The sequence below is a fragment of the Hyperoodon ampullatus genome (genome assembly GCF_949752795.1).
Source record: "Hyperoodon ampullatus genome assembly, chromosome: 4".
Classification (NCBI taxonomy): domain Eukaryota; kingdom Metazoa; phylum Chordata; class Mammalia; order Artiodactyla; family Ziphiidae; genus Hyperoodon; species Hyperoodon ampullatus.
The window spans coordinates 65,310,248-65,330,891 of NC_136917.1; the positions used below are offsets into that span (position 1 = coordinate 65,310,248).

General features: G+C 53.8%; 1 protein-coding gene across 2 annotated transcripts; it reads left to right on the plus strand.

Annotated features, from left to right (window-relative positions):
- Positions 1-14,136: 14,136 nt before the first annotated feature.
- Positions 14,137-19,325, plus strand: IRF1 (interferon regulatory factor 1; the record flags this gene model as incomplete). 2 transcript variants are annotated; one of them, XM_079702062.1, is made up of 9 exons in its annotated part: positions 14,137-14,223; positions 15,501-15,600; positions 16,412-16,588; positions 16,706-16,755; positions 16,863-16,995; positions 17,184-17,306; positions 17,645-17,694; positions 18,768-18,903; positions 19,213-19,325. In XM_079702062.1, the coding sequence occupies 9 exons, from the start codon at positions 14,137-14,139 to the stop codon at positions 19,323-19,325; spliced, it is 969 nt and encodes a 322-aa protein (XP_079558188.1). The 2 variants fall into 2 exon arrangements, with proteins under 2 accessions (XP_079558188.1, XP_079558189.1); XM_079702063.1 differs by lacking the exon at positions 17,184-17,306.
- Between the last annotated feature and the right edge of the window lie 1,319 nt (positions 19,326-20,644).

Consider the following 20,644-nt stretch of genomic DNA (forward strand, 5'->3'; position numbering starts at 1 on the left):
GACTAGACCACAGTCCAATCTGCAAACAGCAGCTAGTGAGCATTTAAAAATGCACACTGAATCATTTCACCTCCATACATAACATCATACAAAGGCTCTCCACTCCCCTGGCATATGCTCAAGCCCCAAATGCCCCACGTTATCTGACCATTGCCTATCTTACTGGCCGCATCTTCTATCATTCTCCCCCTTGGCTGCCATGCTGCAGTCACAAGAATCTTTTTCCTTAAACACACTGAGTTTGCTCTCTTCCCAAGACCTTTGCACTAGCTATTCCCTCTGCCTGGAGTGCTCTTCACTATTTTGCACACTGCTGCCCCTTATGTCATCTAGAAAGTTAAAATATCATCCCTTTAGACAGATATTCTTTGAACACAAAATCTAAAGTTGCTGTTTCCATACTGTCTATGACATCATGCTATTTTATTTCTCTGCAGAATAGTTATCACAGTATGACACTCTCCTTGTTGTTTGTTGCCTGCCTTCACTAGAATATGAGTTTCATGACAGTAGGGACTTCATCTAATTCATTTCTATATCCCTAGTGTCTAGAGCCATGCCTGGCACATAGTACAGGCTCAATAAACTCTTGTTGAATGTGCCCATAGCACCTACCTCTGTGCCTGTCACCTGGCTAGAGAGTAAATGTTTGCTGTCTGAATTTGTCAAGTAATCCATCCCCATGGCACCAATGATCAAAAGTATCCCTGGGCTAGAAGAGGGAGAGAAAAGACACATGTGCAGGGAAAGGACAAGAGAAAAATTGCAGAGAAGCTTGAGAGAAGATCAATTCCTCTAGAAGTGTTTTGGGAGCTTTGTGACAGAGTTGTCATGTCCATGGCTCTGGTGTGGGCTCCCACCCAAGGGACAGCCCTACTTTGGTTGCTAGGGCTGTTAGGCCCACACAGAATGCACATGAGGTAATGGTGTCGTTCATAGGCACAGCCCAGAAGGCCTTCACAAGGCTTGCTTGTCAAAGGAAATTAGACCCTTTTGACCTAATCCTCTGTTCACTCTGCTCCTGTGCTTCCGGGGGTCTGCAAGTTGACTTTCCCATCCCACAATCCTCAGCACGGTGGGCCAGCCCTCCCACGAACAGGTGATAGCTCGCTGCTCCCAGGGCCCTCACCCTCTCTCGGGCCATATGGCACCAGGCCTGCTGGCTGAGCTGGCACCTAGGGTGAGTACGCAGTTTTAGCACACAGCATCCGTTTGTTCTCTTCAAGGATCCTCCTATAGGCCTCATCTCTTCCTGAGAGCCTGGTAGTTGAGTGCTCTGAGGAGTCTCTGTGAGGAGCTTATATTGTCCTGCTGCATCAAGATGGCTGCTAAAGTCACACCTGGGTCACGGTGAGGAACTGCTCTCCTGAGCACTAGGCCCTCTCTAGGGCCTGTCTCAAAGAGAACAGCAGACACCCAGACTGTTTTGGCCTGGGAAACAAGTTTCCTGGGGGTCAAGACTGCTGCCTGGGCTCTGAGGAGCCAGGTGAGGCCTCACTGTAACCAAGAGTCACGATGTAAACAAACTCCCAGAAGCCTCTTATCTGAGGTGGGGACTCCAGGTGCCAGGGCTATGGGAGAGCACGACTTATAGGGGAAAGCCACCTTTTTTTTTTTTTTTTTTTTTTTTTTGCGGTACGTGGGCCTCTCACTGTTGTGGTCTCTCCCATTGTGGAGCACAGGCTCCAGACGCACAGGCTCAGCGGCCATGGCTCACAGGCCCAGCCGCTCCGCAGCATGTGGGATCTTCCCGGACCAGGGCACGAACTTGTGTCCCCTGCATCGGCAGGCAGACTTCAACCACTGCGCCACCAGGGAAGCCCCGCCACCTTCTTTTTTAGTGGCAGAAACTTCTGGGAAGTGGCTGCCCAGGGTGTGGCCCTGTTTGTGGACTTTCTGGCTCAGAGACGGGGGGCTGAGGTGGCACATGTGGGGTCCTCTCACTCCTCTGTCCGCTGGGCATCTCATTGCACGCCAAATTGGTCCCTGTGCCCGAAGCACTGGCCTGGGGCTCAGGAGGGGAATGAATTCAGATAAGGTTTGAATCTGAGAAGCCAGGCAGCTGCTCATGGACTCTCTGATTCTTGTTCTCTGACATGTCCCTGTCTCCATTCTCAGCCTGGATTGGACAGTTGGGGTAGGAATTCTGTCTGGGGATGACTCTTCCTCTTTTTCGAGTGCCTAAGGCACTGTCCCCTCACAAGCCTATCCCTTGGCCTTCAGTCCCAGGACAAATCCCTCTAGGGACCAGGGTGATGGCTCTGGGAGAACCTGATGGGGCTCCTGAGCCCACCTGAGGAGATGTGTGCTCTGTCTAGGATGCAGGCCTTCTTGGGCCATGACACCAGGGGAGAGGACAGGGTCCTCTTTCTCTCGCCTCCCCCAGCAGTCACCTTAGAAAACTCCATCTCTCCCTTTTCTTGGAGTCTGCTAAAGGTTACACACCAGGAAGCAGGTGCTTTGTTTACCAGGTGGCACCCGCCTATCTACCTTAGCCAAAGTCCATCCTCAATTCCTGCTCCCACCCTTTGAGCCAGCATTGTCCATGCACGCTTTTCTCTTCCCTAGACCCCGAGGAGGGTGCTATCCAGCAGGGGGCACTGCTGCCACAGGGTCAGAACTTCCAGAGGGCTGGGGCTTGGGAGCAGAACTGCTAATCCCCTAGCAGGTGGACCTGGGGGTGGACTCTGGTCCTGCTGGATAACAGAGGTATGATGAATTGATAGACACACCCCATCCAGCAGTGGGGCGTCCTCATCCGGCCTTTCTTACCTGCTGTACCCACACACGCAGTGTCCAAAGGGCAGGGCCAAACAGTGCTGGTATGTTGTTTCTGGTTCTGGTTGTGATCACCAGCGACCTGGGCATTCCTGGGGCAAACTGTGAGTTTTGACCTCCTGCCCTACTCTTTAGCTCAATGCCCTCAGTTCCCCAGACTCACAACCTAAGACCGAAGCAAAGGCCCCTTAGGCAGAGTGGGGATTTCCCTACACTTCTCCCAGAATGGGGAACCTAGGGAAGGACTGAGAAGGGTCTTGCTCCAACCCATCTCACATCCTGACCATCCACGGATCCTGCTCTCAACCAGGCCCACTTCTCTCTATCCCCTATGGCCAGAGAGCCCTAAGCCACATGGAGCTACCTGAGCTGCTTCCTACCCAGTGTGCAGCAGGGTACCAGACTAGGGTGATGCAAGCAGGGGCCTATGGTACAACATTTAAGGAGGCACTCACTCTCATGGCCATGCAAGAACAGAGTTGTATGAGTGCCTCCTCCACAGAAAGTTTTCTAAAGCACAGGTTAGACTCCCAGTTACCCTCACAGGGCCTGGCCTAGAGTTTACTTCAACAAACATCTCATGACAGACCTTGGTTCTCCAGAAGGAGAGAAACCATGGCTCTCACTCCACAGAGCCCTGTCTGCCAGGATCAAGTCCATACTCCTGAGGAGCATTCAAGCTTCTTCACGGTGTGGCCCCTGTTGGCTGGTCCAGCCTTAGTTCCTAAAGCAGCCATACACCACAGTGTAGGATCTGTCCTGTACTTCTGAGCCTCCAGGCTTTTGCTTGGGCTGCTCCTGCATCCTAAACACCCTCTCCCACTGCTGACTCATCATCCTTCAAGGCCCTGCTGAATGCCAGCTTCTCAGAGTGGCCATCTGCAACACCTGCTGAGATAAATTGCTCCTGTCCCCACACCCCAGCATTGCTGCTCCTTTGCCTCACACTCCAGGTAGGACATACACCTGTCATTCTGTAATCGAGTACACTTTCTTCTTTTTTTTTTTTTTTTTGCAGTATGCGGGCCTCTCGCTGTCGTGGCCTCTCCCGTTGCAGAGCACAGGCTCCAGACACGCAGGCTCAGCGGCCATGGCTCACGGGCCCAGCCGCTCCGCGGCACGTGGGATTCTCCTGGACCGGGGCACGAACCTGTGTCCCCTGCATCGGCAGGCAGACTCTCAACCACTGTGCCACCAGGGAAGCCCCTCGAGTACACTTTCTAAGTGCCTACTGTTTGCAAGGGGTGTGCCGGGTGCCAGGGAAATGGCTCTGAGTGTAATAACCACATCTCTTGTCCCTGGAGAGCTCACATCAGCTTAGTGGTGGGGACCGTGCCTACTCACTTCTAAGTCCCCCTGCATGGCTGGCAAAGGCACAGGGCTGAGCAACATTCTGTGACCATCAGATGCCCCTAAGTCTTCAGCCTTCTGGAGTTACCACTCCACTAAAAACAAAGTAATACATGTGTGCTCCAGCCCATGAGGCTGTGGGAAGCCTTCTCCAATGTTCTTGAGGGTTCTCGAGGAAGGGAGACTAGCTTTTGTTTCCTGGGGGTGGCCAGTCACCTGAGGCCTCCTGGCTCAGAGCTCCTTCTCCCAGCAAACCCTGGTCCATTTTGCCCCCGAGTATGGACCCAGTCCTCTGAAATACTCCCAGAGCAGCATTTCACATTGGCTATCTGACATGGTGACATGCTCATTATAGTCTCTCACTTGCCAAGCTGGAGGGCAGACAGTCATGCTCTCTCTGGACCAGCCAGGCAGGTGGGTCTCTGCTGACCTTTCACCCCTCCTCCCAGTCAGTCAGTCAGCCAACAGATACTTCCTGAGGACTTACTCATGCAGAGAAAGGACTGGAACCTCTCACACCTGGCTGAGGTTCTAACTAAATTGAGGCCCTTTGTGGACCTACCTTCCAGGAGAGGAAGAGAGACCCTACCTGATGTTAACAGCTCCTTCCCCTTGTTAAGTGGCTGGCTGGCCCTTGTCACTAGATTCTGTCTCTCTGCAGGACCGGGAGAGGACACATATGTGAACAGCGTGATGGGAAAGAGAGCAAAGATTCCCTTGGAAGGGTAGAACCAGACAGAAATGACCACAGTGCTACTCAGGGAAGCCATGTCCCTCCCTTCCTCCCTCCCTTTGGGGGCATCTATGAATTTCTGTGAAAACTATCTGTTGCCAAGACCATCTCAGGGAAAACGTGCATGCTGCTGAGACAATCTGAAACCATCGTCCATCTATCCATCCCCATTCATGCCACACTGGTTCATAGGGCACCTGCTGTGCTCAGCCAAGGCTGGATCTGGAGGCTACAGCAGTGAACAGGACAGAGCACCCACTGGACCAACCCCTTCTTCTCTTGCCTCTTGCCCTGCTTTCCTTCTATGAATGTTCCTATAACTCAGCACTTGCTGAGTCCAAGCTACAAAGACATATTCCTGTTGATATTTTCTAGCTTAAGCTACATCTAATGTTTCTAAAATGTGACCTCAAATGGAGCCCAACACAGACACTCTGAAGATCAGGTCCTCCACCAAGTCCAATTTATGGGCTAGGATCAGGGTTGGGTTCTCTGCCTCAAAGATACTATTTGGGCTAGGCAGAGGAACAGCATCAGTGGGTCCAGACCTGAGCCCAGGAGAAGGAGAGGACAAGACCCTATTTGGTCTGGGACCTCACTAAACTGCTGCTATGGTCCCTGGACCCCTTAGGGGCACCCCCTCACTGTCTTAAGCCTTATTTCCAGGGCAGCCCCTGGAGTCGGGATTCCCAGGCTGAGTCACCAGGGTCACCAGGGGCTGTGCTCATAGCACACGCTCCACTCTTGCAGCATTTGGAGTTTCCCTGGCCCTCTCCCAGGCCAACCACCCTGATCCTGAGCCTGGACCAGAGGAAATCAATGCTGGACTGGACAAGGAATGCTTAAGGGTCTGTCTGCCCCTCCACTGGCTAATTGGCTGCCTCCAGAGTAGCCACCACTGCTAGCTGCCCCACTCTCAGCTCCTCTGGACTGAGGGAGCTCTACTTGCTTGATGTTTCTTTCCAAGAGCCATGTTCTCCAGGCTGTAAGTAAGGAGATCCCTACGTAGGAGCTCAAAAGCAAGAATTTGGGAAATATGGGCTTGCAAGCATCACTGCCCACCTTGACGGCAGCTATTACTTTGGTCTGAAGAGGTCAGGGAGGGTAGGGTGCTGGACTCTGCCTCACCTTCCCAAACTCCCAGCCTCCCTGGCTCAGATCCAGGCCCAACCCACAATCATCCCTGGCCTGAGCTGCAAGCCCTGGGGAGGGAAGGAAGTGGCCGACCCCACAGCCAGCATTCCTCTGTGATGACGCCAGTCTGCTCACTGCCCAACCACCCTATCTGGAGGGCAGTTCTCAGGGAGCCACAGGGGACTCCCTCCCAAAGAGGCTAAGGCCTCTCTTACAGAGGGGGGCCTCCTTCGGCTGGGGGCATCAGCATGACCTGACTGGGCTAGGGGCCAAGAAGAGATGGGCCCAGAGGTCCCCTGGGAGCAGGTCAGAAGGCACAAGACCCACCCTAAATACCTCTAACTCACTCCATTTCTTCATTCATTCAATAAGCACTCACTGAGACCCTCCTTGTGTTAGCCCTATTCGAGGCCCGAAGGATCCAGCAGGCTGGACTAGGCAGGCAGGCCCTCACCTCAAGGGGCTCCAAGACAGGTAGGAGGAATCCTCCAACAAATAAAATACACAAAAAGGATAAGCTCAGCAATGGTAAGAGCTATGAAGACAATAAATCAGGATGTGACCGCGACAGCGAGTGGTACAATTGGGGACCTCAGCCATTGGAGGGGGTCCTCCACATTCCTCAGACACTTCTTGCCTGCCCACAGTGCCCTCCTCCCATGCAAGTACAGCTCCCTCATCCACACCCCACCACGCCCCCTTCTGAAGGAACGCCACCCGGGAGGGGGCTGGGGGCAGGTGCATTCAGGTGGGGCTTTTCCGAGGCTGGTTTTCCCCCGCTCCCGCTGGAACTTCCAGAGAGCCACGGACCCGCGACACTGGACGCCCGCCCGTCCCCCTCCTCCTCCCCCATCCGCAGCCTGCGAACCTCTGCGCTCCCGGCTTGGTTCCCGGAAACTCCTCGATTTCCCTGTCGCTTCGGCGTTTGCAAGAAACCGAAACCCAGGCCCCGCCCCCCGCGCCGGCTGGGGGCTGGGGTACTAGGGGCTGGGGCCTGCTTGAGGGGCCGGATCCGAACTGGGCGGCCGGAGCGGCCCTTCCCCCACCGGCAGGGCCGAGGCGGAGGTGGGGAGCCCTCTGAGTGCCTGGGCTCGACTCGGCGCCCACCCCCCGCGGGCATCGTCCCCAGCGGCCCAGCAACACCCGCGCCTCCCACAGGAAAGCTGCAAGTCTAACCCGATCGCTCTGGCTGCATCGGATGGCGGAGTGCCCAGCGAGGGAGGGGACGCAGTGCGGCCTCCCTTGCAGCAACGTAGAGGTGGGCGCCATTTCTGTGCGCCTACTGTGTGTCCGCCAAACCAGGGAAGGGGCGGAGAGGCATTTACAAAGAGCTCTGCACCCCGAGTGTGGCTAGCTTCATCTTGGGAGGGCGGGCACAGAGAAGTTTAGCAACTTGCCCGAGGTCACAAAGTCTGTAGCTGTAGAGCTGGCTGCAAACCTGTGGCCCGCAGCCAGAGGCTGGGCAGAGAAGGAGGAAGAAGTGCCCCGGCAGGCAGCCGGCAGGTGAGCCGCCTGGCACGGGCGGGGCAGCCAGCTGGGGAGGGGGAGGGGCGGTCCCAGGCAGCCACCCGGGCCGCAGGACTGGAGGCTTTGCTTTCTCCCTCCCTCCGTCCTTTTCCAGGAAGCCGGCCAGCCCGGAGCCGGCTGCTCACCCCAATTCACCCCCAACCGGGGCCGAGCAGGAATGTGGAAGTTGGCCGGAAGGGCTTGGGCCCCCTCCCCTCCAAACACACACCCATCTCAAGCCTGGTCAGCGCGAGCGTGCGTCACCTGGCGGTGAAGGGCTCCAGATCGGGACTCGATTACACAGGTTGAAGTAGGGGTGCTGCTGCCCCCATAAAGGCCAAGAAGCCTGCCAGGGACGCTGGCCGTGGTGCAAGACCCATTTACGTGGGGGAGGAGGGTGCTGCTCCCATCCAGCCCCACTCCGGGTCGCGGCCGCCGGGCCTGGCCACAGAGCCTCACCCCCGCCTCGGGGCCCCTTGGGGCGGATGGAGGGCTGAGGCCTCTTTCCTCCCAACGCAGTGTTTATAAGAAATGAAACTGCACAGGGCATCAGCGGCAGCCCACACTGACACCCCGCTCCCCCTCTGGGGTTCCGAACAGCCCAGAGCGCTGGAGCAATTCTCGGCCCACTCTTACATCGCAGGACCCCTAGTGCTTTCCCAGCCAGCTGCAGCCTCCCACTCTGCGTTTAGGATTCTTATAACAGCACAATGTTTATTCTGCTGTGTCATACACCATTTTTGCCGGAGCTGCGAGAGGGGAGGAGCTAGTCTCGTGCCCCAGCACATCCCCAGGGCCAAACCTGCAGTTGACCCAGAGCAGGAATGCCATTCATATTTGTTGAATGAATTAAGAAACGACTTTCTTTATCTATAATTAGGCTCCTTTCAGCCAGGGTGATGACGCCTAGATTCTATCTTCAAGCTTTTGTTGCTTTCAGATTATTTTATGCCTGACTTTGTGTTCTGCACTTGATAGCTTAGGACTGCCTGCCTCCCAGGTTGCTGTGAAAATAGAGGATGGCTGGGAGGGACTTTTAGCGTCTAAGAGAGCCCTCCCTCTGGACCTGTGAGGTGGAACGCCTGCTGGCGTTCATCTGATTTGGGGACTGTGGCCTCTTCTCTGGGTAGCAGGAGCCACAGGGGCCCAGGGCTGCCCTAGTCTCAAAACCCTAGTTAAAACCTTGCTGGGTGCTGTACTTCAGGACTAACTGGAACCCACCTAGGGGGTGAACACTGTGTTCTGAGAGCCTGAGAGAGGGGGCTAGGGACACGATTTGGTCCACTGAGGAAGGCTTCCATAGCGGTGATCTTGCCCCTAGCAGCCTGATTGCAGAAGTCATCTCAAAGGAGGTCTTGCCAGCCAGTCAGCCTCTTCTGCCAGCTCAGAAAACCCCAGAGCCTAATACAGAGAAACTGCAATAAATTTACCCTCATTGAGTGATAGTATAGATGGGAGGTATCCTTTGAGTGAGACCCTGCACCAGAGCTAACCCCCAGCTAACTCCAGCTGCAGTGTGAGGAACCCTCTCAGGTCTCTTGCAGAAAAATGCAGACTTTGGGACTTCCCTGGTGGTCCAGTGGTTAAGACTCTGCACTTCCACTTCAGGGGGCATGGTTTGATCCCTGGTCAAGGAACTAAGATCCCACATGCTGTGTGGCCTGGCCAAAAAAAAAAACAAAACAGCAGACTTTGTTCCCCAGAAGGACACCACCCAGAAGGTGATAAGTGGAGAAAAGAAAACATGAAAGTTAAGGGCTAGGGGGTTTTGAGGAGGGGAAGGATTTCTGGTTGGCTGCTTTGGAGGTGCTTCATAGAAGACCAGGCATTTGCTCTGGGCCTTAAAACAGACTGAAATTGAAGTGCGGTGGGGGGAATGGGAGGGGGAGAACTAAGACTGAGAGAGCAAGGGGGAATGGCAGGTGAGGTGAGTGTTGCTAAGTATCCTAGGAAGTCAGGGATGAGGAGCAAATGGAAGAAGCAAAGACGGGAAAAACACAAAGTGTGTTCAGAGAATGGAAATACAGTGAAAGGTTCATGCTTTACTGTGAACGCATGTCCTTTGACTAACATTTTACAGTTTAGAAAGGAGTTTGATAGTCTATCTAATTTCATCTTTGTAACAATTAGGACAGATGTGCAGAGAGTACCTCTATTTTACAGAAGAGAAAACTGAGACCCAGAGAGGGACAGAAGCTGCCTAAGGTCACACAGCAAATGGCAAAGCACAAGAACACAGCTTTCAGACTCAAATCCCGTGTTCTCTTTCCACCACATGAGACTCCTAGACTCTCTTTCCACCGCCCTGTAGTTACTGCCAAGGGTAGGGGAGTTGTGGGAAAGAAAGTTGGAATGGGACCCTTAGGACCAGAGTTAGCAGTGAATTGAATGTGGGGCTAAGGAGTCTGAGGGAACCACAAGGCTCCTGTGTGGACCTGAATGCTAAGGAGGTCATCAAAGTTAGGGAGATAATCCTAGTGCAGAGGTGCCTGGAGGCGCAGGCCTGACAGGGAGGGAGTCTCAAGGGGAGGCTGTGGCAACAATAGTCTGAACCTGAAATGTGAAAGCAGGATTTGATTCAGGCAAGGAAGACCAGAGGACCAGGTGAGGCAAAGAGGGGAGGAGGATGGCAAAGACTTCACCAGAGAGGGAGCTGGAATTAGGAAGAGAGAAAGCTGCTGGGGCAGTGTGGAAGGGGGAGGTCAAAAGTTCTGCTTGCTTGTGTGTGAATCTGTGGATAAGGTTGTAGGGGAGCACCCAGAAGGCAGCCAGAGTTTGGGTTTGGAGGTCACCTGCCCAAAAGGGATGGCTGGAATTACAGAAGATAAGTATTTTGAGTCAGAGAGGGGAAAGAGCCAGCCCTGAATTACTAAGAGAAACCTGAAAAGGACAATATATAGTCTGTCCAGCTTCCCAAGGAATGTGTGATAAATCTTAGAATGGGATTCATCAAGAACAGTTACAATAAAAATTTGAGATACTTAAACAGGGGTTAGCTTTATTTCACTGATTTGGAGTATAGCACCCCCAATCATCATAAGCAGATTGTTATAGACTTCAAGATTACATAAGAATCCCTAAAGTTAAAAGTTAAAAAAAAAAAAAAAAGGCAAAGAACACTTCAAAAATGTAAATGACAATTTCACTGGTAAATACTAACACTGGGGAATTTCTCCTTAGCAAAAAATTATGATGTGCGCAAAGATTTAGCTACACAGTGCTGTTTGTATTATGAAAAAATGGAAATAACCTAAATGTCCTACAATAGGGGATTAATTGGGTAAATTTTTATTTATCCTTATGATAGAATAATATGTACCCATTACAAATGATATTACAGAAGTACATTTCATGACACAGAAAGATGCTCATTATAGATATATATATATACAGATGATTATGAATTAAAATAAAGTTCTTGTTTTAAAGCACTTTTTACACTCTCCTGTTGCCTTCACAGGGTCAATTCCTCAGACCATATGAAATGCAAACTTCATTTCCCTAATCTCACACTGAATTCTCCAGTGGCTATGTCAGGTTCTTAGGGGTAGGACAAGCACCCATTTGCTGCACAGAGAACAGACTTTGCAACTCAGGAGCCACTTGTTTTCTGCTCTTCTTGCTCAGAAGGTCTTGGTTTCTGTAGTGCATTCCCACTCCCTTCTGTCACTTAAAGCACCTCAACCCTTCTCCCCACTTCCAGGGCCTCAGCACCTTCCATTTTGCTTAACACCCAGCTAGGCTCACTCCTCACAGTTTTCCTGCCTTTCTGCCTCTCCTGGCTCCTGCACCCATCAGTATCTGGGAGACAGCTCTGACCCATTCCTGTTGGTTTCCTGGGAACCAAGCTTGGTCTTAGTCACAGCATCAGATTCTGGTGCACCATTATTGGATTGACCCATCCATTTCCTCTGTGGGAAGCAAGCTCTAGTGTGACTGACAGGTGGAATGCTGCATCAATGTGTCTGTTTATAGCCTGCAACACTGCCACTGGGTGCCACTATGGAGGGAGAGCTGGGGTGACAGGAGTGACACAACCAACCCAGCCTGGAAGAGTGATTTACCTCTGAATCAGCAGCTTGATGGGGTTGAAGGAAGAAGCCTGCTGTGCCAGAGTTCTAGATAGAAAAATGAACACTCAGCCCAGCGTCTAGGAGTACAAGTAGGTCAAGGTCTAGTTGTAAGCCCAAGAGTTAAATAGCTTCCATCCCCAAGGGGCCTGGGACCTGGGCTCCCCAATCCTTTGGCTAGACCCAAGGCCTTGGTCAGACCTAAGCCATTCCCACATGTTGCCCAGAATGTCTCTGGGCCAAGCTCTGAGGGCCCAGAGATGACACTAATGCTGCCACCGAGGGGCTCCCATGCAAGGGCCACATGAGACTGTGGAGGTGGCCTAAGGCAGGAGTGCTAGGAGGAGCCAAGGTTAGCCCACACCCACCTCAACTCAGCAGTCCTGGCTTCTCTGAAACCCTTCTCCCTTTGTGGGGCAGTCCCAAGGGTGTAGAAGGAGAAGCAGAAGAGGTCTCTCCCTGGTCACTATTAGACTCTGGGCAGGGACCTCGCAAACCACGCATCATCTGCTGCCCAAGTAGGTCATGATGCTTTACAGACATCATCTCTCTGTCACTGTAAACCAACAAGGTAGGGCTATCGTTATTTTGTAGTTGAGGAAACAGGTCCCTAGTCCATTGGCAGGCTGCGCTAGCAGCGGCCAAGCTGGGATTTCTTCTCGTCCTGGCAGCCCCAAGCAGGGCAGGCTTTCCTTTACTTCTCCAGGGAAGGTGAATGACCTGGCGGTGGGTCATCCCTCAAAAAGGGGGCAGTTTGAGAGCCAAAACCCTCCCTTCTTGACACCCCATTAACGGGCTTGAGGAAGCAGGTTGGTTTTCCGGGGATTCAGTCCTGGCGTCCACTCTGAAGAAGGCGCAGGTGCCCGGGTGACCCCCTCACCGGGGCTGGGGAGATAGATGTCCCCATCCCCAGGAAAGGAGGGCAAGGAGATGGACAGAGGAGCTAGCAGGCTGGGGGAGTGCGGAGTGAGGGGAGTAACTATGGGCCGGGGCCGTTTGACTTTCCAGGACAGCTTTCTCCTGGGCGAGCTGGTATGGGGGTGGAGTGGGAGCCGGCGGGGCGGGCCCGCGTTCGCCCCGGGGCGGCGGCGCCAGGCCGGAGGGGGTGGGGAGGGGCAGCCGCCCTGTACTTCCCCTTCGCCGCTAGCTCTACAACCGCCTGATTTCCCCGAAATGATGAGGCGGCGCTGGCCAATGGGCGCCCTCGCGGCTCTCTAGGAGGCGGGGCCCGGTCTGGGCTGGGGGAATCCCGCTAAGTGTTTAGATTTCTCGCCGGCGCCGCTACCCCGGCAGAGCGCGCCACTCCTTCGTCGAGGCAGGACGTGCGCCCGAGCCGGGCGGAGCAGAGGCCAGCGGGAGCCGAGCCAAGCCGAGGCCAGCCGTGCCCAGCGGCTCCGCGACCCAGGCATCCTCTGCCTTCTCCCCGCTCCCACCAAGAATCGCGCTCCCCGTGCCCGCTTAGCAGCCCTCGCCGCTCCGGGACCCTCGGGCGCCGCCGCTGAAAAGCGCTTGAAGCCGAGGTGAGCCCGCCTTCGCCGCAAGGGGCACCGGTGGCGTCGAACAAAAGCGTGCGGGGCATCAGGAAGTGGGGGACGAAAACCCCAGCCGGGAGAGTGGCGGGCTCGCGGCGTGGCCTGGGCCCCCGCGCGGACTCGGGAAGGCGCTGGAGGAGCGGCAAGCAGCTGCGCGGGGAGGGCGGGCCGCGGCGTGGACCGCCCACCCGGCCGAGGTTGCCCGACCCCGGCCGCTGCCGCAGCTCTGTGTGCGCGAAGCCGCTGGCGGCCTCTGGGTGGCCCTGTGTGTTGGCTGCGCGCATCCACGAGTCGTGCGGGGGACTCGAGTGTATGTCGGCGCGTGGGCGCCCTTTGCTCCCGGCGCCGGCTTTCGGCGGTCCCAGCTCGCGCCCAGGCCCCAGGTTTCAGGCTGTCTATGCAGGTGGCGGGGTCTGGGGCTTGCTGCCCTGGATGGTTGGAGGACCTCCCGGGACCGCGGGAAGAGGCGCCACAGGTGTTCCTTGGGCCACTTCGCCCGAGGAGGGGAACCAGGCCGGAAGGGTTGGCGTCCGGGCCTCTACACTGTGACTGTCAGGGAGGCGTAGAATAGATTTGGGGCGGGGGGGAGTCCAGGATGTAGGGTGACTGCTTGTCCATTAGGGAAGGTGCACATCTAGTGGCAACAACTCAAGCAGGAAAATTTCTTGGCATCAAGCAAAAGAAGCCCCTTGCCTCCCAAAGGATTTGAATTTTGGGAGAAAAGTTCTGGTATTTAGATATCTCTGTGTTTTGTTTCTTTTCCTGAACATAAATCTTGAAACACACATGCATGCCTGTCTCCTCCCAAGACTGTCTAGGAGGGGGTGAGGGAAGAAGCATTTTGCTCAAGATGCTGAAAAGATTTGGAGGGCGGTTTTATTCCAGAGAAAGTCCTTCCCCATGATTGTAGTACTTGGTATCTGGAGGAGGGCAGGGGAGGGTAATTGAATGACCTGGGGTGGGGCAGGGTAGTGCCTAGGGGCTGCTCAACAGACTCCAAACAGGAGCCTTCTGTCTTCTCTTTACAGCCAACATGCCCATCACTCGGATGCGCATGAGACCCTGGCTAGAGATGCAGATTAATTCCAACCAAATCCCAGGGCTGATCTGGATTAATAAAGTGAGTGTTACTCTTTGGGTTTTTCTGCCACTATTTTAACCCATGTTCTTTAGGGGACCAAAGCTTCAGATGCAGCTCAAAAAGGGAAGTGTGATAGGGAGCAGGCAGATGTATTTCCTAGTGGATCCTGCAGGGAGTGTACAAGACCCAGCCAGGGCCCCACTGGCTGACTTCTGCCTGCCTCCCTGGGCATCTACCTGAAGGCACTGACAGTTTTCCAGCAGCAAGATTCTCCCAGCATCTGCAGGGCCAAAGTTCTGGTCTCTCCTGAGGGAGACCTCTACAAGCACACACAACATTCTAGAGGGCTCCAGTCAGGCAGATAGGAGACAGAAAAGTGGGCACTGCTGGCAGGAAGGTGACTAGCTCAGCAGGCGACCCAAGAATTAACCTTGCACCAGTTGTCCAGACCCAAGAGGCCTCTTGCTGGTGCACAAAGGACAACATAGACCCTGAAGACTTAGCAGTAATAATAGTATTCATAATAACAACTAATGCTTACTGTACACTTACTATGAGCGAGCATGGCACCATGTTATGTTACTTACATTGTGTCATTTAATCCTCAACATAGCCCTGTGAGGTAGATTCTATTAATATCTCCATTTTCAGATAAGGAAACTGAGGCACTGAAAAGTAGATGATATCACACAAAAAGCGATAAAGTCAAGATTTGAACCTGAGCAGTCTGACTCAAAACTCCATACTGTTAACCACCAGTAAAGATACCAGTGAGACCTTAGCTTTCATATTTGTTACTGTGTTTTTTTCATTTCACGGAAGAGAAAACAGTGAGGGACAAAGAGGTATAGTGACAATGCCAGGGTCACACAGGTAGTCATCATCCAAGTCTGGCCCTGGGCTCCCACAGGTATATGGCCAGGACCCCCTGTGTAGGAGCCAGTGGTCACAGTTGTCCTGAGCAGCCCCATCTAATGAACTGACTTCTCACTTCCATGCTGGTGCTGACAAGTCTGAGAGAAGCATCCCAGGGTACTCTGTATGGGTCCTAGCACATCTGTAATAGGCAGAAGGAGGTCTTTGCTTAGCTGATGATACCCTAGCTCATCAGAACCCAGAGCCCCTTCTGAAAGATCTAGTGATGGAGTAGCCTGTTTAAGCCATTCTCAGGATGGGTCAACCCAAGCCAGATGTCAGGGTGAAAAGGGGAAGTCAGCCTTTTCCCAGATCTGGGGGGCTGGGCAGATTCAGGCCAAAAGCCTGTGGTCTCTGAGCTGACACGGTCTTACATGTATGTGTGCTTGTGTGCTGTATAGGAGGAGATGATCTTCCAGATCCCATGGAAGCACGCTGCCAAGCATGGCTGGGACATCAACAAGGATGCCTGTCTGTTTCGGAGCTGGGCCATTCACACAGGTGTGTGCCCTGGACTCCAGCTCTAAGAGGAGCAGGGAGGAGATAAGGGGAGGCACTTCTCTTAACACAGAGGCTCTTCACTGGGGTCTCTGAGCTCCCTGAGATGTTGTACAGAATTCGGGGGTGGGCAGGGAGCAGACGTGTGTTTTGGGGGAGAGGGTTCATCATTTCAGCACGTTCACAAAGGAATTTACGAAGCCAAAATCTTAGAAAGTGTGGCTTCTTCATGGAGTTTGTGGCTAGATTAAAGTTCTCCCTGGCAAAAGCAGTCGTGAGCATGGACACTGAAAGAGATCCAGGCCTTCCTTTTTCTTGATGTTGACCAATAGTCCTGGGTCCAAGGCCCATCTGGTTGGCAGCCTCTTTCATCCTTCAGGGATGGGGCTCTTGGCCCATCTCGGACCAGTCAGTCCACCTATCAGTAAATATTCTTTGATGCCTACTCTGTGTGCATTCCCAAGTTTGGAACTATCAAATAAGCCCCAGTCCCTGCCATCTGGCTGCTGACAGCCAAAGGGAGACTGGGCATGATCTGTGACAAAGATAGCACTTTGGGGCTTGGGCTCTCTAGTGCTTCTGGCTAGGCCCTTTGCTGAGGCTTGCTGGATGTATTTGAGCCAAGTCTGGGCATTTGAGAAGCCCAGGGCCTGCACAGGTGTCAGCCAGGAATACCTGCTGGTTTGACCATTGTGGATCTCTGGCAGCATGAGAGCTCAGGGGTACTCTCTTGTCTTTCTCCTTCCAAGCCAGGGCACAGCTGAGGATCCCCACCTGTAGTCCTGATGATACTCTTCACTTTCCTGCCCACTAGGCCGATACAAAGCAGGGGAAAAGGAGCCGGATCCCAAGACATGGAAGGCCAACTTTCGCTGTGCCATGAACTCCCTGCCAGATATCGAGGAGGTGAAGGACCAGAGCAGGAACAAGGGCAGTTCAGCTGTGCGGGTGTACCGGATGCTCCCACCCCTCACCAAGAACCAGAGGAAAGGTATCCAAGGGCTCTGGGTCCTGGGAAAGCCCTCAGGGAGAGAGGGAAGGAGGAAGGAAGTCAGCTGGGGCTGGCATGCCTGCCTGTACCAAGGGTGACAGCCTATCTGCCCCACAGAGAGAAAGTGCAAGTCCAGCCGAGATGCTAAGAACAAGGCCAAGAAAAAGGTGAGTATGATCCTAAGCAGCTAGCCTTTGGTCACCTGAGAGTCAAGGTGGGCAGTAGAAGGAGTGCCCCAGCAAGCCTGGGCCTAAGCTTCTTTCTCCTTCTACAGTCATGTGGGGAATCTAGCCCCGATACCTTCTCTGATGGACTCAGCAGCTCCACCCTGCCTGATGACCACAGCAGCTACACAACTCAGGGCTACATGGGGCAGGACTTGGACATTGAACGGGCCCTTACTCCAGGTAAGGTGGGCCGGGTCTGGCAGGGGACCACATAGGTTGGTGGGATGGCTCTTTCTCTTGGGTCTAGGGGGCACCATGCTTGTAGATGGTGACTTGTTGGAGCAGGCTGCGAGTTGGGGGGGATGCTGGGTGTCCTGGCAAACTAAGAAAGCACACAGCTCTGACCCTCAGTTTCTGTTGTCCTGAAGCACTGTCACCGTGTGCCGTCAGCAGCACCCTCCCCGACTGGCGCATTCCAGTGGAAATTGTGCCAGACAGCACCAGTGACCTGTACAACTTTCAGGTGTCGCCCATGCCCTCCACCTCTGAAGGTTCGTGCCTCCGGGGCCTGGCCTGCCTGACTGTTGGGATCCAAGGAGGGGTTTCCTGAGGGAGAAAAGATGCTCAGAACTCCACCCAGCACTGAGCTGACTGGTGGGCTGGAGAGAAGAGGGAAGAGGTGGGAAGAGGTGTGGCTTCAGGGTTCAGGAGGCTGAGTCACAAGGACAGTGTTCTGTTCTGGAATCTTCATGGAAGGCAGATATCCACTTGGAGGCCAGCGTGTGTGTGCGCATGTGTGAAGGGATAGGGGGACTTGGTGGGGCTGGCACTGCAGGGTGAGCCTGGCTGACTGACCTCAGCCAACCTCTCTGCTGTTCCCCATCCACAGCTGCAACAGATGAGGACGAGGAAGGGAAATTAACTGAGGACATCATGAAGGTAAAGCCCCTTCCTTCCTTCTTCAGTGCTCTTTTGAGGTGGCTACTTCTCAGTGAGGGGAGAGAACCAGTGAGAGCTTCCAAGTTGGAGGGTAGGCAGTTGCTGCTGTGACCTGTCTGCTTGCATGGTCCTACAAGTGTCACATCCATGTGGCTGGGGACCACTGACCTCTTTGGTTGGTGGGAAAGACACTGTGGAAGTGGGGGCAGGAGGGAGGCTGGGTTTCTGACATGCTGTCCTAGGGCCTCAGATAGCTCTGAGTCAGCCACCATCAGTGCCGGGTCCCTGGCCCGTGTCCTCTGCCCCAACATGCCCCAGTCCTGTTAGTTTGGGAACTGCACATCAGGTTTCAGTAATCAGCCTTTGGGATCTGTAATATGATGGCTTTTCTTTTTTTTTTTTTTTTTTTTTCCGGTACACGGGGCTCTCACTGTTGTGGCTTCTCCCGTTGCGGAGCACAGGCTCCGGACGCGCAGGCTCAGTGGCCATGGCTCACGGGCCCAACTGCTCCGCAGCATGTGGGATCTTCCCGGACCGGGGCATGAACCCGTGTCCCCTGCATCGGCGGACTCTCAACCACTGCGCCACCAGGGAAGCCCTGGCTTTTCTTTTTTTAAGCAAATTATTCTCCAGGTTTTTTTCTGCTTCAGTTTTTAAAATAAATGTAAAAAAGTTTTTGAAGTAGCTGTACCCAGGCTCTGTTCCATCAGCACAGAAAATGGAGACATGGGCATAGTTCCTTATCTCTACCTGAAATTTCTAGGCATCTTTTCTTGACTTAATATGTGAACCATTGCTTTAAGCCACCCTCCCAGTTGGTATGTCCTTACCCAGTTGAGAGGGAAGTCTTGGAGATTCTATGCCAGAAGGTAGATGTGGGAGTGTCAGCCCAGGGCAGACCCTCACCTCCCAGGCCCCTATCCTAACTGCACTCCATGTCTATATCCATTTGAGAATGTGAAAATGGCCAAGGATGTGATCCTGGCTGGGAAGCGTTGGCTCATTGAAGGCAGGACCAGAGGGTGAGTCTGTACTGGAAGTGAGCCGATGGCTTCTTATTTATCTGTCCCCAGCTCTTGGAGCAGTCAGGGTGGCAGCAGACAAGCGTGGATGGGAAGGGGTACCTGCTCAATGAACCTGGGTCCCAGCCCACCTCTGTCTATGGAGACTTCAGCTGCAAGGAGGAGCCAGAAGTTGACAGCCCTGGGGGTAAGGAGACCGTGGATCCATATGGTTTCTCAAAGAAGGGAAAACCAAGTAGTGGGTGGGGAAGGCTTGGGGGCAGGGCCAGAGAGCAGCAGGGGTAAAGCATCCTTGTTAAATTCATCTGGGTACAGACAGCTTACAAATTGGCTGCTCCTTCCAGGCCCTCAGGTTTGCCTAAGATTGAGGCTGCCATGGGGCGGACAGCAGAGGCTGCTGTGTCTGAGGCCTTCACGGATAGGGTTGGAGGGTGGGGGGAGAACACACCTGCCTCCCCATCCCCAATCCTCACACAACCTTCTTCACATCTTCTAGGGTATATTGGGCTGATATCTTCAGATCTGAAGAACATGGACACCAGCTGGCTGGACAGCCTGCTGCCCCCAGTCAGGCTGCCCTCCATCCAGGCCATTCCTTGTGCACCATAGGTGGGCCCCTGGCCCCCTTTTACTTCTCTAGGCAAGCAGGACCTGGCATCATGGCGGCTGTGGTACAGAGAAGCAGGAATCCTGTGGCCCCTTGATACGACAAAGTGTAACCCCACTGCTGACCAGGGATGGGGATTTCCTCCTTGGGACAGTGGCCTCTGGGGGTCCGGCAGGCCAGGGTCTGGGCTTATCTTGTGGGGTAAAGCTGGCCCTGCCTCCTGGGAAGATGGCATTCTGAGACTGGTGTGTCAGGTGGAGGTCTCAGACAGGAGTCAGCCTCCAGCTTTTCCCTCTGAGCCCGGCTGCCTGGAGAGGGTCTTGCTGTCACTGAGCTGGCCCAAGGGAACGGACCAGTGACCTCAGAAAGCACAGCACCAACTCCAGGGCTGGCTCTGCACTAAGAGACAATTGCACTAAGTGAATCCTGTTCCCAAAGAACCACCTCCCTTCCTAGCTGAGCCCTGGGGACTGTTCCAAAGCCAGTGAAATGTGAAGGAAGACGGGTCCTGTGGGGACAGTGCCCCCTCTGCCTCAGAGGAGCTCTGCCCTGCTCCCTGCTTAGGCTGAGGGGCTTGTGAAAAAACCTGGCACTTTTTCTTGTGGACCTTGCCACATTTCTGATCAGAGGTGTACACTAACGTTTCCCCCAAGCTCTTGGCATTTGCATTTATTTATACTGTGCCTTGCTCTGCACCCACCTGCCCCCTCAGGCAGGCCCCAGCAGCCCCCAGCAGGCCCAGGGAGGCAAGTGTGAGTGTGACTTTTAAAATTGGAAATGTCATCTGACCACTAAGTCATGTGTGACCACACATGTACGTGTGTGTAAATATGTACATTTGTCTTTTTATAAAACGTTAATTCTTTATAAGTGGTGTGGCCTTTTACTTAGACATAAATTATAGATGATTTTACTTTTTGTAGACACATTCTGATGGACTCATTGTTGGCATCCTGCCTGAGCTTGCCTTTGGGGTGAGCGGTGATGTGCACCTATTGTGAAATCCTTTCAGTTATGTTCATGGAGAAGGTGGCAGGAGAAGGGACAGTCATGGCACAGGGATATGCTCATGTAAATATAATCACTTGCCCATGGCTTTATAGCCAGAGCTATGAGTTGAACTTGGGCTCCTGGGGCCTGGCGAGTGTTAGGTTTTGAGTTCTGAGGAATGTGCCATAGACTCGAATGTCCTGCTAAATTCAAATGCAGGTGTACTCAGGTGCTACTCCAAAAAGTTAACAGTTGGCACAGCATGGTCACTGGCAATCAGAACAGACACCAGCCCCCAAAAGGTTCCCACGGCCTGCTGTGCCGCCAAGCA